Source organism: Balaenoptera physalus, assembly GCF_965194825.1.
Source record: "Balaenoptera physalus genome assembly, chromosome: 16".
In the NCBI taxonomy this organism is placed as follows: domain Eukaryota; kingdom Metazoa; phylum Chordata; class Mammalia; order Artiodactyla; family Balaenopteridae; genus Balaenoptera; species Balaenoptera physalus.
This window is the reverse complement of record NC_138898.1, coordinates 77226459-77242572: the sequence shown is the minus strand read 5'-3', so window position 1 is coordinate 77242572 and position 16114 is coordinate 77226459. Positions and strand designations below refer to the sequence as shown.

The 16114-nt window shown below is 52.7% G+C and overlaps 2 protein-coding genes across 5 annotated transcripts; one reads left to right on the top strand and one right to left on the bottom strand.

Annotated features, from left to right (window-relative positions):
• Positions 1-2273: 2273 nt before the first annotated feature.
• BCKDK (branched chain keto acid dehydrogenase kinase) lies at positions 2274-7081 on the bottom strand. Of its 3 annotated transcripts, none has more exons than XM_082429515.1 (12): positions 6875-7081; positions 5920-6286; positions 5726-5794; positions 5521-5631; positions 5176-5223; positions 4976-5095; positions 4378-4476; positions 4104-4177; positions 3645-3773; positions 3466-3555; positions 2824-2982; positions 2274-2729 (listed from the first exon to the last, which is right to left on the bottom strand). In XM_082429515.1, exons 2-12 carry the CDS (start codon positions 6112-6114, stop codon positions 2585-2587), a joined length of 1239 nt encoding a protein of 412 aa, XP_082285641.1. In that variant the 5' UTR covers positions 6115-6286; positions 6875-7081; the 3' UTR covers positions 2274-2584. The 3 variants fall into 3 exon arrangements, with proteins under 3 accessions (XP_082285641.1, XP_082285643.1, XP_082285642.1); XM_082429517.1 differs by having other exon boundaries at positions 5904-6286; positions 6875-6966; XM_082429516.1 differs by lacking the exon at positions 5726-5794 and having other exon boundaries at positions 6875-7077.
• Positions 7082-13890: 6809 nt separating this feature from the next.
• VKORC1 (vitamin K epoxide reductase complex subunit 1) lies at positions 13891-16018 on the top strand. Of its 2 annotated transcripts, XM_082429575.1 has the most exons (3): positions 13892-14138; positions 14975-15084; positions 15551-16018. In XM_082429575.1, the coding sequence occupies exons 1-3, from the start codon at positions 13966-13968 to the stop codon at positions 15757-15759; spliced, it is 492 nt and encodes a 163-aa protein (XP_082285701.1). In that variant the 5' UTR covers positions 13892-13965; the 3' UTR covers positions 15760-16018. The 2 variants fall into 2 exon arrangements, with proteins under 2 accessions (XP_082285702.1, XP_082285701.1); XM_082429576.1 differs by lacking the exon at positions 14975-15084 and having other exon boundaries at positions 13891-14138.
• The last annotated feature ends 96 nt before the right edge of the window (positions 16019-16114 follow it).

The following is a 16114-nucleotide window of genomic DNA, read 5'->3' as shown; positions in this document are numbered from 1 at the left end:
CCGGGTCAGCGGTTAGTGGCGGAGGCCGCGGCAGGCTGGAGGGGGGGGGAGGGGTGTGTGACGTCGCAAGAGCTCATTGGCTCGTGCGACGGTCCCCGCGGCGCTGGGCCAGATTGACGTGGACTGTGCCGGTTGCCCTGGAGTTGTTTTCCGTTTGGAACTATGGCTGCACCGTAGAGTTGAAGAGAGGAAAAAGGCTTTCCTGATGTGATGCCTCAGCTCTATCTTTTTTAAAGGTCCGGGTGCCTGATCGGGGGCGCTGCCCCCACTTCCCCGGGGCAGAGCCAAAGCAGCCTGCCTGGATGCCTGGCTTTAGGGCGATGAACTTGGGATTAACACCCATCCCCGTGCCGCCCACTTCCGCCTGCCAAATACGGGTCTCCCGTCTTTGAAGACTGGAGAAACTGCCTTCCTTGTTCAGAGTGGGAAAAGGACAGTTGGGGTGGGGGAAGCAGGACGGATGTGTCCTGGGACAGCCAATAAGTCACTCTCACAGAATCAAGCCTTTGTAAAGAAAGGACCAGGTCCCCTAAACAGAAACTAGCCAAAGGCAGTGGACATAATGGAGAGCATCTGGGGCTTATTGAGTGAGGAATCCTGGGTTCTGCCCCTACACTGGGGAAGTTGTACAAGTATGTCCATTCCCAGAGTGTCGTTAAAGGTTAAACTGTATAAGCCATGTAACTATAAAAAGGTTGAACCATATACTTATCTCTCATGTATATAAAACAAGCGTATTGCACAATACCAGACAGGGTAGGTGCTCAAACATTCCCTTTGGCCTCTCTCTGAATCATCTTTGACTTATAATTTGGTTATTGGGCTTAGAAACAATTCTAAGAGGGGTGTAATGCTCAAGCCCTAAGGATGAGGTTATAGACCAGGAAACGTCTAAGTATTTGTGAGGGATGGCAGTGGGAAGTGCTGGTAACTTGGCTTTTGGGGAATGAAGAAGTTTGGGGGGAGCAGTAAATGCCAGTTGTCTGGCAGCATATGAAACAGAAGAAATAAAAGGCAAGAAAAAAAAATTAAAACTGTAGTACCTTTTCCCACTCTCCACCCACCCCTAGAACTATGTAGATGATTCACCCAGATCCCCTAGAATCTTTTTTTGTTGCTTCTCTGTGCTCATATTTCCTTCGATGGGCTTTCAAAAGCCAGCACCAGAGGCTTGTTTGGCGAACTGCCCCTCAAGCTAATAGAGCTATTTTGCCTCAGAAGAGGTGAAAACGGAAGTTCTTAGCCAGCGAGTTTTAAGTACCTCCCCAGTCCCACTCAAATAGGGACATTAAACGAATGATTGTCCAGTGGAGGAGTCCATCAATGACTGTGGAGCTTAGCTCTCTTGCCTGGCCTCCTGCCCTTCCCTTTCCCACTTCCCCTACTCCCTTCTGGGAGCACTTTCTCAACAAATCACTCGGACACAAATCCTCCTTTTAAGATGTGCTTCTAGGGAACCCAACCTGAAACGTCCCTTCCTAGCTTAAAACCCTTCCATGGGTCCCTGCTGCCTCCAGGATAAAACCCATGTTTCTTCACTGTAAATTCAAGGTCTCTCACCCTGACTGCCACCTACCTCTCCAGTCTCACCCCCTCTGCCCTGCAGCCACAGGATTTTCAGCCTGGCAAGTCACTATGGTTTCCCACCACCAGATACAATTCCTGTCTCCCCTCAGTGCCCCACCTCCATCACCAGTCCCACCAAGCAGGCCCTCAGGCCTTCTCCTTCCCTGGCAAGACAGGCAGGCGGTCACCTCACCACCTGCTCCCTGGAGTCCTTTCCTTTTGCCCTCCCTACCAGGACCCCACTGTCCTCTGGGGCCTGCCAGAGCACAATCTGGTGTGTTCCTTTCCTTGGCAACAGCAAGCACAGCTAGCAGACAGTATTTTTAACCTTACTCAGGTTCAGGAATCAGGTGGCTTGGAAAGTTGCCTAGTCTGGTGACCTACACCTCCTCAACCTGTGACTGCTGGGAAGGGAAGAGTCAGAACTGAGGCCTAAAGCTGGGCCAACCCGGGCCTTCAATATTGTCTGGGAGCCAGAAACATTTGGTAAATGAAATAAATGAAAGGTCTTTGCACAAACTGCCCAAGTCATCCCCACTCCCACCAAATCTAATGTGCAAGCGACTTGGAGCCAATTCCATTCCTGGTCTGCCAGGCTGTGAGGACAGAGACTGGAACATGAACTAGTTAAACCCAAGGGTCCAGGGGACCTGAATGGGGGCAGAAACAAAGGCTCACCTGCCCTGCCCACACATGGGGCCCAAGAGGGCATTCAAAATGTGAACTTTAATAACAAACAGCAGGTCAGAGTGGGGGTTCCCCAGGAACAAGAATGACGGAGCTGGTGCTGGAGACCCCAAGGGTCCCCACTTCATCCCCTCTAAGGCCTGGAGGCGGGGAAGCAGTGGACCCCATCGAGGAGGGGAGGTGCCTGGCCCCATGTAAGTCCATCTGCTTGGGGCCCTAAGACCCGAGATGCAGCAGTGTGTGGAGCAGCGTGGCACCCTACTGGGCTCGGAAGGTCCTGCCAGGGTGCGTGGCCCAGCTGGGGCAGGCAAGCAGGCCAAGGGCTGCAGGGTCAGATGCGGAAGCTTTCCTCCCGGCCGTCGATGTGACGGAGCCGCAGGTAGACGTCCGTGCCAATGCCCTGTAGGGACTGCAGCCGAAGGGAACCACCGAGGTACTCCGCGTAGGCCCGCGATGTGGGCAGCCCGAAGCCAAAGCTGGGGGTGGGCAAGGGGACAGAACATGGGCTTCAGAGGCTTGAGTCTCCTGGGGCCCCCCCCGCCCCTCCATTCTGGCCAGGTGGGGCCTCACCCGTGCATGGGTCCCGACTGGCCGCCACTGTGCAGGTCCAGGTGGCCGAAGAGGGGGCTGATCCGGGGGTCCTGGGTGCTGGCCTCAGCCGTAGTGAAGTGGTAGTCCATAACCCGATCCAGGTCTTTGTGAGCGATTCCCCCGCCCCGGTCTGAAATCCTGGCAGGATGACGACGACAGGGGTTTGGCTCAGCTTTGGTGGGGCTCACTACCTCCCCAAGCAGACAGTGCTAAGTCGGCCTTCCTGTCGCTTCCATGCAGACATGGAATGTGGTCACCTAGACTCTTGGGCCTTGTTTTTTTTAAGCTATGTTTCTCCACCCTCACCTCTGCCACTAACTGCTTATACCTTCTCATAGGACTTGACATTTATTCTCAGCCCAGCACCGCAGACTGTTTATTTCTGACTCCTTCCCCACTCTGGGCCCCTCAGCTGCTGACAAGGACAGGGCCCTGGGGCCCACAGCTGGCCCCAGATCCACTCATGTCCAGCTCATGGCAATCTCAGGACTGGAGAATATCTTGTCCAACCAGAAACTAAATCTCAGACTGGGGCAGGTACTGGCTTGAAATCATCCAGCAAATCAGAAACAGTGCCCGGAACCCCCATGCATCCCACCCCAGCTCCCACCCAGGGCAAACCTGATGACGAGATCGATATCATTGTTGGCGATGGTGATGACCACATCTGGGACATTGTAGGGAGTGTCTAGGTGACTCTCCATTGTGGCTCTATGCAGGGGAAAAAGACCAGTAGGTGGTGGTGCCCCAGCCTCACCCCAGTTCCTGTCTGCCCCCTTCCAATATATCCAGCAGCCCACCTCATGGCATTCTTGAGCAGCTCGGGCAGGATATAGTCCAGCGGCATCGGGATGAAGGGGAAACGGGCAGCCACGTGTCCATTGATGCGGACTCGGGGGGCGTTGCCATACTTGTGTTCACACAGGCGTCTGCGGAAAGGAGCAAGGGTTCAGACCTCAACCAGTGGTTCTCAACTGGAGGTGATTCTGTCCCCACCCTCCCAGGGAAATTTTGCAATCTCTAGCGACATTTTGGCTGTCACAGCTGGAGAGTATTACTGGCATCAAGTGAGAAGCCGGGGACCCTTCTGAACATCCTAACAAGCACAGGCCAGCCCCGCACAAAAAAGAATGATCTGGCCCAAAACGTTAACAGTGTCACAGTTGAAAAACCCTGCCCTGGACCATGCCCTGGGCAACGAATCAGACCCAAACCTTCCCTGCCCGAAGACGTCACCCCCTTAGCCATTCTAGCCTCACCTGGCAAAGTCCACCCACTTTTCAATAATCTTCTTTGGTGAGAGGCGAGTGCAGATGATGCCAACAAAGTCGGGCTGGCAGGAGAAAGAAGGTCAGGACCAGGGATCACCTCCACCCACACCGTGGCCACCAAAAGCTTGCAAACTCTAGACTATGGAAGCAGCCCCAAGGCTCTCCCCAGGCCCTCGGCCCGGGTCCCCAACCCATGGGGGCTCCTGGCTCAGTCCCCTCTGCCCCACTTGACATTCCCAGGTCTCAGGTCCCCGCGTCCCACCTTGTCCTCATGTAGCGCCAGATGATGTGTAGCCAACATGCGGATCCCAAGCCTTGAAGTCAACGTCTTGTCTAAGAAGTAGCGGACGAGCTTCTCATCCTGTAAAGAGTAGGGGCTCAGAAACCCTGTGCCTGGGACTTCCCTGGTGGCGCAGTGGTTAAGAATCTGCCTGCTAACGCAGGGGACAAGGGTTCGATCCCTGGTCTGGGAAGATCCCACATGCCATGGAGCAACAAAGCCTGTGCGCCACAGCTACTGAACCTACACTCTAGAGCCCGCGAGCCACAACTACTGAGCCCGTGCACCACAACTACTGAGCCTGCGTGCCACAACTACTGAAGCCCGCTCACCTAGAGCCCGTGCTCCGCAACAAGAGAAGCCACCGCAATGAGAAGCCCGTGCACCACAACAAAGAGTAGCCCCCGCTCGCCGCAACTAGAGAAAGCCCGCGCGCAGCAACAAAGACCCAACGCAGCCAAAAATAAATAAACAAAAAATAAAAACAAAAACAAAAAATGTTAAAAAAAAAAAAAAAGAAACCCTGTGCCCTTCCCAGGCCCTCCCAACAGACCTGGGCCCCCATTGCGCTGCCCCTGACCTCTATGTGCTTCCGGCTCTCACGCAGGCCCTCAGCTAAGAGGGTCACCACATCCTTGTGGTCGTCCAACAGCTGTCGCACCAGCTGGCAGTACTGGGCATCGTCCGCCTGGTCCTTGATCTGCAGGCCACAGAGTCATGAGCTTGGATGGTCCAGCCCTGACTTCTCAGCCCCTCACCCTGCCCTGGCCCAGCCCTCACCGGAGGGAAGTCTGTCAGCTTCTGGAAGGCACGGATGTACAGCTCGTGCTGCAAGGAAGAGGTGTGGGAATTCACAGGGATGCTCTGGGCACCAGGTAGAGAACAGCCACCCGTGCCCACCTATGGGGATTGCCATTCACCCCAATTCATTTGGTTCAAACCCCATCATGGCCTTTCAAGCCTCCATGAAGGCTTGGGTTCGAGTCTTCTGTGGCCCTGAAACCTTTTGGCAGGTAAGTCTCTACCACTCTGGTTCCGTCTCCCCATTTGCCCCATGGGCGGTGGGCACACTGATCTAAGGTCCTCTCTACTAGGGAAACCGACGCCCCCTTGAGGCCACCTTACCACGTGCAGTATGGTGGGGTTGCAGCCAATGATGAAAGGAAGGCTGCGGAAGCCCTTGATACGGTGAGCGATCCTCACTGGCAACTCCTGCTGCAAGTACCGGGCACTTTTCTAGAAGAAAGAGAGGAAGGAAGTTAGGGCCAGGGCCTGAGTGGCTGGGTCAGAGCTCCAGGGACCAAGAGAAAAATAGGGGCAGGAGTCTTACCAGAAGGTGACTGCCATCCTGAGAGCGGCCTGAATAGAGCATCATGGTCGGAGTGAGACGGACTGAGGGCTGGAGGGGCAGAGGGCCCTTGAGCACTGGATCTCTGACACCCTGCCCCCATCATATTAGCTCCACCCCTTCCCTGGACACCCACTCCAGCTCTGGACCCAGGCCTCACCGCCCTAGCTGCACACCTTCTCCGCTGCCACATCGATGGCCGATTGGTTGTAAAAGGAGGTGACTGTTTTGGAGCGCTCCCGTGCCATCTCCACGTGGTGGGTATCGGTGGCTGATGTGGAGCGGGCCCGGAGAGAGAGTGCGGGCCCCAAGAGAGGCCAGAGTGCTGGCCCGCCCCGGGGTCCGCTCCCCAGCACGGAAGCCAGTATCATCGTTTTGCTCTTTTGTCGAACTGGGCGGCCACTAGGGCTGAGGACCGGATAGATGGAGGCGACCCCAAAACGGGGCAGGAACGGTGTGGGTGGGCAGGGGCACGTCTCTGACTTCAGGGGCGAGAGCCGGTCGAGGATGCTGACAAGCTCAGCCTCCAGGAGCAGCTCCCATCTATAAAGGCGGAGGAAGGGGGAGTTGTAAGGCTCTGAATCCAGGCGCACTATCTTTCCACGTGAGCACTGGCTAGTCAGATTTGGACAATCTCTGCCCACCCCTTCAACCACTTCCCCAAGCACACACAGGCCGAGCCTGGATAACCTTGCTTTCCGGGGCTGCTATTCTTCAATCTGATGTTCTATCTGGTAGTCTGGAGGGAAGGGGATCCTTAGACTCTTCCAGCCCGAAAACCTCAACCCCCGCTCCCTCTGATCCCGGGCACCCTCGTTCAGGGGGCGGGGCTGACCCCTAATCCGGCGCCTTCGGACCCCGGCCGGTGTCTGGCCTGCGTACCTGCGGCACACAGAATTGTGCACCCCAGGGTCGGCTGCGTTGAAGTAGCGGCTCGAGTGTCCCCGTCTGGTTCCCTCCCTCCGCAGGGTCACTTGGTTCGGCCCGGATCTTCCCCATATGGTAGATGTCAGTCCCCCAGCCCCCCAACCCCAGTCCACGCGCGCTCCAGCAATCCAGAGCAAGGGCGGAGGCGGCGGGCGCGCGCTGCGAAGCCTTCGCGGCATGGTCTGAGCGGGTCGGTCCACTTACCTCGGGGCCAGAGCCAGGGCCGGGGTCCGAGAGGAACGGCCCAAAAGTCCACCGGCCGGGCTGGCCGAGCCGCTGGCGCCCTCTGCCGCCGTGACGTCACGTGGGCTATGGGCGCCCGGTGCCTCCTGGGAGTTGTAGTTTGGAGCGGAGGACTCGCAACTCGCGCCAGCCCATCGTGGCTGTGTCTCTGCTCCCAGGTCCCCAAATAAATAGCACAGCTCTCTCCACAGGGCTCCCGGAGTTATCTGGTCTCTCTGGGCCTCTGTCTTCTGCTGGAAAAGAAATGCGAGAGGGCGAGAAGACCCTTAGATGCAAAGTGCACAGACCAAACCCTACCTGGATTCCTCCGCTGAGGTCCCGTCCTTCTCCCTTCTAGCTCTTGACTCATTTGCGGGAAACCAGACTGCCTGGTTCAACCCCCAGCTCAGCCACTTACCATCTGGGGCAAGTTACTTAAACTACTCAATACTTCAATTCCCGTATTGGTAAAATGAGGTTGTACCAACCTTGGGGTTGTGTGGTCACATTAATTTATATATGTAAAGTGCCCAGAATAGTGCCAAGCATGGAATTAACACTCTACTAGGTATTATTATTATTAATATTATTACTATTATTGTTACCGAGTCCAAGCTCGCTCTGCTCGCCGCACGACAGGCCATCGGAGACGAGGTGTTGGGCAAGCAATTCGGCAGACTGAGAAGATGGCAGACTAAAGTCTCAAAATAACCAACTTATCGGGGTTTGGATGCCAGTTTCTTTTATAGCACAGAGAGGGGGAGGAGATGAGGAAGTAAAGTAGAAAGGCCAAAAGTTTTGCAAATATCACCTGGAATGGCCAGCCTCGGGGAGGGGATGTGTTAATTTCTTCTTTCTTATAGTCATCCACAGGCGACAGGGTCCGGATGTTTCCCTGAACAAAGGCACTTTGATTCAACATTCAGGCAGAAGGGCAGGGTTCCCCGAGGCAGGCCACTGTGTATAGACAGTATCCTTTTAGTGAACAAAAGCAGCAGAAAGCAAAGGTTAAAGTAAAAGAAACAGATCCAACATGCAGTCAGATTTGGCTCTTCCCTGTTACATTATCATTATTACTAATTAATGCCAGTAACAGACACTGTTTAGGTGACTTTTCTGTGCAAGGAGAGGAGATTGGTGTTGAATTAAATAAATAGACCCTTCCCTGCCCTGAAGAGGAAAACAGACAATTTCCGTGTCATCAGTTGTGCTAAGAGACACACAGGAGGCTGTGGGAGCATCATATAGGGTCTGGGAAATTGGAATAGGTGCAGTGTGAGTAGGACTGGTCAGGCCTGGGAACTGGAGTGGGAAGGACATGTCAGGACAGGGAAGAGCCTGGAGGATGTGGAGTCTGGGAGGAGAGGAGCTGAATGAGGTGACCAGAACCAGATTTTGAAGGATGAGTGTGCATTTGTCCTGAAGTAGTAAGAAGCCAGTGAAGGGGGCTTCCCTGGTGGCGCGGTGGTTGAGAATCCACCTCCCAATGCAGGGGACACGAGTTCCAGCCCTGGTCCGGGAAGATCCCACGTGCCGCGGAGCAACTAAGCCCGTGCGCCACAACTACTGAGCCTGAGCTCTAGAGCCTGCGAGCCACAACTACTGAGCCCGAGTGCCACAACTACTGAAGCCCGCGACCTAGAGCCCGTGCTCCGCAACAAGAGAAGCCACCGCAATGAGAAGCCCACGCACCACAACGAAGAGTAGCCCCTGCTCGCCGCAACTAGAGAAAGCCCGGCACAGCAACAAAGACTCAACACAGCCAAAAATAAAATCAATTAATTAATTAATTAAAAAAAAAAAAAAAGAAGCCACTGAAGGGTTTTTAACTGGATAGATCTGCTCCTTAGACAGAATGCTGTGGTGGTAGTGATTGGGACCAGTGAGACCAAACAAAGAGAGACCAGTGAAAAGACAGTTTTTCCAAGCAGGCGATGATGGGAGAGAGACTTTTCAGTGTGTGTTTGTGTGTACTTATACTGACCAGATTTTTCTTCACCATGGTCATGTATTTTCTAAATAGTTTAAATTTTTAAAGCAAAGGGATAAGTGAAGCAGGCGATATTTTGGAGTTTTGGGGGGTTTGTTTTGTTTTGTTTTTGAAAATTTTTTTTCTTTTTTGGCTGAGCCATGCGGCTTGCGGGATCTTAGTTCCCCGACCAGGGATTGAACCCCGGCCCTCGGCAGTGAAAGCATGGAGTCCTAACCACTGGACCGCCAAGGAATTCCCTGGAGCTGTCTTTAAACTTCAGCAGAGGTGGGACCCTTCACCACCAGCTGGCCTGCCTGAGGGACTGGGGGAAAGTCTGCACAGATCATGAGGAAAGGGCTCCCTGAGTCTCTGGATTTTCTCTTCGCCCCTCACCCCCACACCATTCCCACCCTTTCTTTTCCCGCATCCCGGCGATACCCTGGAGTGAAGCTGGGAGGACGCTCAGCGCTGGAGGCGGCTGCAGGCAGGCAGGGCTTGAGCCAGCGTTAAAAGGGAGAGGGGAGGGTGCTCCCGCTGGGAAGGCCGAAGTGCGCAGAGAAGCAAAAGATGGCTTGAAGCGTGCCAGATCCCGGCGCTCACGTGGCCGCGGCGTGGCCGGCAGTGCATTTGACCCTGCACGCTGGACCAGCCCGGCCGGGACTCGCTGCTACCTCCCGGAGGTGGAGGTTGGACTTGCACCCCAAGAGTCCACCTTCCCGTTGGTCAGGCGCTCTTCTAAGAGATTTACATGTGTTCGTTTCATCTTCATAACGAACCTCTGAGGTAATGTGATTATCCTCATTTTACAGATGGGACAACAGAGACCCAGAAAGATTGAACGACTCCTCCGTCCCCTTTTTCCGTTCCGTCCTCACCCCCCATACTCATGGCAACAGCCACACTGGCCCATCTGTTGTTCCCTCAACATACCAGGCACGTTCCACCTCTCACGAGCTGTGCCCTCTGCCTGGAACACCCTTTCCCTAGATTTCCACATAGCTTAATCCCTCACCTCCTGTAAGCTTTTGCCCAAATATCAGCTGAATGAAGCCCAACCTGATCATCCTATTTAAAAGTGCAACCACTCCCATTCCCCTCACACTGCTTTACTCTTATTTATTTATTTGTTTATTTGGCCGCACTGTGTGGCTTTTGGGATCTTAGTTCCCCGGGATTGAACCTTGGCCCCGGGCAATGAAAGCACCAAGTCCTAACCACTGGACCGCCAGGGAATTCCTTCTGCTTTACTCTTTATTTTATCCGTAGCATGTATCACCGACAGCATACTATATACTTACGTATTTATCATATTAATTGCTCAGTTTTTTTCCTAAAATGTAAGACCACAGTATGAATATTTGTCTGCTATACTGATTTATCCTGTGCCCCTAACACAGTCCCTGGCACATAACAGGTGCTCAATAAACATTTATTAAATAAATGGAAGAAATATTGGGCTTTCTTCTCTGAGCTATTGAAAGGCAGAGTGACAAAACTACATCTTTTAATTTTTGATAAAGATGTACTTTGACTGCTGTATGGAGAATGTATCTTAGGGTAAGAGACAAATATATCTGAGAGACCAAAGATGAGGCTACTGCATTTATCTAGGTGGGAGGTGATGATGGTTTGGGTCAAGGTAGTGGTCTGCATAGATTACAGGGAATGAGAGAGTGGTCCAGGAGGAGTGGCTTGGGTGGATTGGGGGGCCCATGGTTAAAATGGGAACCCCAGAGAAGGGCCAGGTTTGGGGAAGGTAAGAAGCTCAGTTTGGGGTGCATTGCCTTGCATCTGATTGGCCTGTGAGACATCCATATGGTGATGTCCAAGAAGTGTTTCTGCTCTGGGGTGTGGAGCCCAGGAAAGAGATCTGGGCTCAGGTCAGAGTTCAGAAGCTGTGACCTGTAAGGAGTAAGGGAAGACATCGGTGGAAATAATGTTGCCTCATGTGGCAGTTTGTGTTTCCCAAAGATGCCCCACCCCGCATGCCCACATGAACTTCTTAGAATATGACTTCGACGCTTCTCATATCAAGAGGTGAAGTTCTGTGTTCCTTCCCATTAGAGCTAAGCAAATTTGTGATTACAGTGGAAGGGATACTATATGATGACTTATGAAGCTAGATCATAAAAGATGATGCAGCTTCCACTTGGCTCCCTGCAGAACTTTTACTGGAGTCCTGAGGTACCATGTAAGCAGTCTGATTGCCTTGTATTAATTGTCCATTGTTGTGTGACAAATTACCCTCAAAATATAGCAGCTCAAAACAATAAACATTTATTATCTCACACAGTTTCTTTGGGTCAGGAATCTGGGAGCAGCTGAGCTAGGTGTTTCTGGTTCAGGGTTGCTTATGAGGTTGCAGTCAAGATGTTGCCCGATGGTCCAGTGGTTAGGACTCTTCGTTTTCACTGCCGAGGGCCCGGGTTCGATCCCTAGTCAGGGAACTAAAATCCCATAAGCTGCATGGTGCCGCCAAAAAAAAAACACGTTGCCCAAAACTACAGTCGCATGAAGTCTTGACTGATGCTAGAGAATCCACTTCCAGGGTGGCTCTCTCATGTGCCTAGCAAGTTAGTGCTGGTTGTTGACAGGAAGCCTCAGTTTCTCACTAAGTGGACCTCTCCTTAGGGCTGCTTGAGTGTCCTCATAACATGGCAACTGGCTTCACCCAGAGTTAGTGATCTAAGAGGGAGCAAAATGGAAGCCACAGTATCCTAATGACTTAGCCGCCAAAGTCACAAACCATCATTTCTGTATTATCCTACTGGGTCAGATCAGCCCTATTTCGTGTGGGAAGAAACTACACAATGTTATGAATCCCAGGAGGTGGAAATCATTGAAGACAACTTTGGAAACTGGCTATTGTAGCCTGGAGTCTGCCAGGCTGTGAGGAAGCCCAAACTAGTGCCTACGGAGAGGCTACACGGATTCACGAACAGCCCCTGAGACTGCAAGAAGAGAGAGAGAGGCCAGGTTATCAGCCTCCCATCGTTCCAGCATTAGCCAGCATCTGACCACAGTTATGTGAGCCAGAGCTACCCAGCCAAAATTCTCGTACTGAATGCCTAACCCCTAAAAACTGAGAGAAACTAAAATGATTGTTTTTCTCTTAAGTCATTATTTTTGTGGTGATTTGTTGAACAGCAGTAAATCCTCAATGATTCCCACCTCCCGGTATTTATATCCCTCTGTAGTCTCTTCCCACATTGAACAGGGCTGACCTGACAGAATAGGATAAATGACAATGTGGGACTTTCAAGGCTAAGTCATAAAGATACTGTGGTTTCCACCTTGCTCCCTCTTAGATGACTCATTCGGGGAGAAGTCAGTCATGGATAATAGGAACACTCCAGAAAACTATGGAAAGAAGTGAGAAACTGGTCTAAGTCTTAGTCCTCTGTATTAGTTTCCTATTGTTTCTATAACAAACTACCACAAACTTAGTGACTTAAAACAACATGAATTTTGACTTCCCTGGTGGTCCAGTGGTTAAGACTCTGCCCTTCAAATGCAGGGGTCACAGGTTCAATCCCTAGTCAGGGAACTAAGATCCTGAAAGCCACATGGCTGGGCCAAAAAAAAAAAAAAAAAAATTCCTCTCTGGAGACTTTAGGGGAGAATCTATTTCTTCAACTTTTCCTGCTACTACAGGCCACCCACATTCCCTAGCTCATGACACCCTTTCTCCATCTTCAAAGCCAGCAACACTGCATCTCTTTGTGCTTTTCCTCTATAGTCACACCTTCCTCTGAATCTCTTCTTCTGCTGCCCTTTTTCACTTTTAAGGACCCTTGTGATTACATGGGATCCATAGGATAATCTGTTTTAAAATCAGCAGATTAGTAGCCTTAATTCCATCTGCAACCTTTAATTCCCATTTGCTACGTAAACTAACATGTTCACAGGTCCCAGGAATTAGGACACCGACATCTTTAGGAGCCATTATTCCACTGGCCACGTTGTCTGGAAGAAAAGGAATGGGCCTGAGAAGGAGGAGGGCCATCAGGAGAGCGAAGTATCACAGAAGCCAGAGGAAGACAGAGTTCCCAGGAAGGAATGCCCAACAGTGATTAATACTGTTGGGAGGCCAAGCATAAGAACTGAAAAATATGTATTGAATTTAGCATCCTGGTGACACCAGCCAAAGTTGTCAGGGGAGTATTGGGGGCAGGAGCTAGTTTATGGTGTGCTGGGCAGCAAGGAAGAAGTGAGGAAGTAAAGACTGGGAGTGTAAAATCTTCCAAAAACTTGATTGTAAAGGGATATTTGTTGCAACTTCTAAAATGGGGAAAAGTTTCAATGCAAATGGGAAGGAAGGGGAAGTATAGGTGAGAGGGGTCATCAATAGATGCTATGTCTGTGAAGTGGGGGAGCTCAGCTAGCCCACCAAAGGCTTGGAAAGGAGGCACTGTTGGGTTGATCTGGGCTCAGGTTTCGCCAGGTGGCGCCACAATAGAACAGAGGTTTGGATACTGTCAAGGGTATGGCGGAGGTGATGGAGCGGGGCATGTGGGGGAGAGACGAAGAGAGAGAGATCGGCCAGCAGGAGGCGCTGGTGCAGCAGGAGGGAATAGCTGGGCAAACTAGGCGGATTGGAGGTTACAATCCTAATAATGTCTGAGATAGTAATTTCAGGGAAAACGCTTGGTTCTTGATCGGATCGCAGTATTCGCTGGATTCCCCGATCCGCTGGTCTCTAGTTCATGGATGTTCCAAAGTTAGAGCAGGGCTTGGGCTAGAGTAAACGCTATATACTGTTAGCCCGATTAATAAAATTTTTAAAACTCCGGAGACTCCATTACCCTTGAGGCATTGAGGCCACCCCGACTACAATTCCCATCATGCCTGGCAGGCCGCCACATCAGTAAATACCCACGTCCCTTAATCTGGTTTTCCAGTCCCAGCATTCCTCAGCAGTTTTCGTACCCCGGCAGCACTCCTGCCAAATCCTGGGAACAGCCAATTGGATCAGGAAGTGTGAGACCAACAGGCCAATCGCCCAGCCAGACGGGCGGGAGAGGGCGTGGCCAAATCCGGCCCCGCCGCTGCTCCGTGGCTGGTTCCCTTCCGGCTGGCGCCTCCGGCGGGACCAGAAGACATGGGCAGTACCTGGCGGAGCCCTGGGTGGGTGCGGCTCGCTCTCTGCCTCGCGGGCTTAGGACTCTCTCTCTACGCGCTGCACGTGAAGGCGGCGCGCGCCCGGGACCGGGATTACCGCGCGCTCTGCGACGTGGGCACCGCCATCAGCTGTTCGCGCGTCTTCTCCTCCAGGTGCGCGTGGGAGTGAAGCCTTGGGGGACCCGCTGCTCGTAGGAGCGGTGCATGGGGACCAGGTGTGCATGGCGACCAGGTTGCCAGATGAATCTGGGATTGGGATGCCCGGGGAGCGGACACACGGAGCCGTACTGCTCAAGGGGGCGTTGCCTGGCGAGACGGGTGTGTCTGAGATAGGAGTGTGGAGTAGAGGGGGCAGATAGTGCTGGGGACTGGGGTTATTCGAGGGAGTGCACGTGAATCCTGATGACAAGGAATAAGTGACCGGGCAGGACGGGGAGGTGGGGTCGAGTGTAGGGACCGATTATGGTCTTTTTTTTTTTTTAATTTATTTTGATTATGGTCTTAAGGATGGCTTTGCCTGGGGACAAGGTGGCCAGATCTGGCTATGCTTGAGGGTCTAGGTTAGTGGGATGACCTAAAACAGAATAGGGGAGAGGGTGGTCGGGGCGCTGGAGATTTAGGGGTCCAGGGCAGAGAGATTCTGCCCTGGTTTCCCAGTCTTTAGTAACTCTGTAAAGCAAGGTGAAGGGTTATACTCACCTTGCCATCTTAAGACTTATTGAAGGTCTAGGATGAAAAGAGGAGCCTATGGGGGAGCCATGGCCAGGTGTGACCTGGGGATGGGGGTGGATAGGGGCAGTGACATGGAATCCTGTCCTTGCCAAAGAAAGGCTGTTCCCGGAGGCCATTGACCCTTGGACTCATGTGGGGGTTGGGGGAAGGGCTAGAAGAGGAAGGACAGCCCAGATGGCTTCTTGGAAATAACCCTCCCAGGATAAGGCTCATGGCACTCAGTTGACACTCCTAACCTGGGCCCTCCCCTCCACCAGGTGGGGCCGGGGCTTCGGACTGGTGGAACACGTACTGGGCAAGGACAGCGTCCTCAATCAGTCCAACAGCATATTCGGTTGCATCTTCTACACACTACAGTTGTTGTTAGGTGAGTGGCCCTACCCTCTCATGACAGGCCCCTTCCCGTCTTGGCCAGCCCAGCCCCATCCCTTGCAATCTTGGTGACCCAGACATCTGATGGCCAACTGCTCATCACTGAGCACCCGGGAGGTGGGAACCTAAAGGAGTCTTTACTGTCAGAGCCAGAAGGGCCCTTAGAGACTTCATAGGAGCCCAGTTTTCTGGAAAAGACTCAGAAGTTCCTTTCTGGGGGAAAACCAAGGGTTGCTTATCTTTCATCTCATGTAGAGCTCAGCAGGAAAATTCACTATTTGGGTCCCAGGGATCATTGAACAGATAGGAGAACCAAGGCCTTGGCGGAGTCTGTCAGAGCCTCTCATTTTAGAGACTCTTCCCCAGTAGCCCCTGCCATCTGGGTGGCACCATGGAGTCATGGCGTGTTCTAGAGGTAGCCAGTCCCTGAAGCCCATGCCTGACTCTTTTCTGCCTTGCAGGTTGCCTACAGGGCCGCTGGGCATCTGTCCTGCTGGTGTTGAGTTCCCTGGCGTCTCTAGCTGGTTCTGTCTACCTGGCCTGGATCCTGTTCTTCGTGCTCTATGATTTCTGCATTGTTTGCATCACCACCTATGCCATCAATGTGGGCCTGATGGTGCTGAGCTTCCGGGAGGTCCAGGAACCCCAGGGCAAGGTCAAGGGGCACTGAGCCCTCACCCCAAGCCAGGCTGACCTCATCTCCTCTGCTTTGGCTTGTGATCTTTGCCCAAGGAGGCTACGTCTGGATCCTTAGAAGAGTCTGCAACCTGCCCCCTGCCATACTCCCACACAGGACAATGGACCAAACATGCCACACTGTTTCCCTCACCTTAGTGCCTCTGGCTCTGTCCCCAAAGACTGGTTTCCAAAGTTCCTGCTGTTGCCCAAGGAGGGATGGTTCAGAGCAATAAAGTTCCTTAAATAAATTAGCCAAGTCTGAGCCATCTGTCTGCCCGGGACCTTAGTGTTGGGGCTTTCCCAGTCTTTCCTCCTCTGGGATGGGAAGATATGAGTCAGAGGGAGAG

Excerpts from the sequence above, each read along its gene's own strand:
- BCKDK (XM_082429515.1), bottom strand. The coding sequence starts at position 6,114 with ATGATACTGGCTTCCGTGCTGGGGAGCGGACCCCGGGGCGGGCCAGCA. Across the intron at positions 4,178-4,377 it reads TGGCGCTACATGAGGACAAG|CCCGACTTTGTTGGCATCAT; the intron begins GTGGGACGCGGG and ends TTCTCCTGCCAG. Across the intron at positions 2,983-3,465 it reads GATATCGATCTCGTCATCAG|GATTTCAGACCGGGGCGGGG; the intron begins GTTTGCCCTGGG and ends TCATCCTGCCAG.
- VKORC1 (XM_082429575.1), top strand. The coding sequence starts at position 13,966 with ATGGGCAGTACCTGGCGGAGCCCTGGGTGGGTGCGGCTCGCTCTCTGC. Across the intron at positions 14,139-14,974 it reads TCGCGCGTCTTCTCCTCCAG|GTGGGGCCGGGGCTTCGGAC; the intron begins GTGCGCGTGGGA and ends CCCCTCCACCAG. Across the intron at positions 15,085-15,550 it reads CACACTACAGTTGTTGTTAG|GTTGCCTACAGGGCCGCTGG; the intron begins GTGAGTGGCCCT and ends TCTGCCTTGCAG.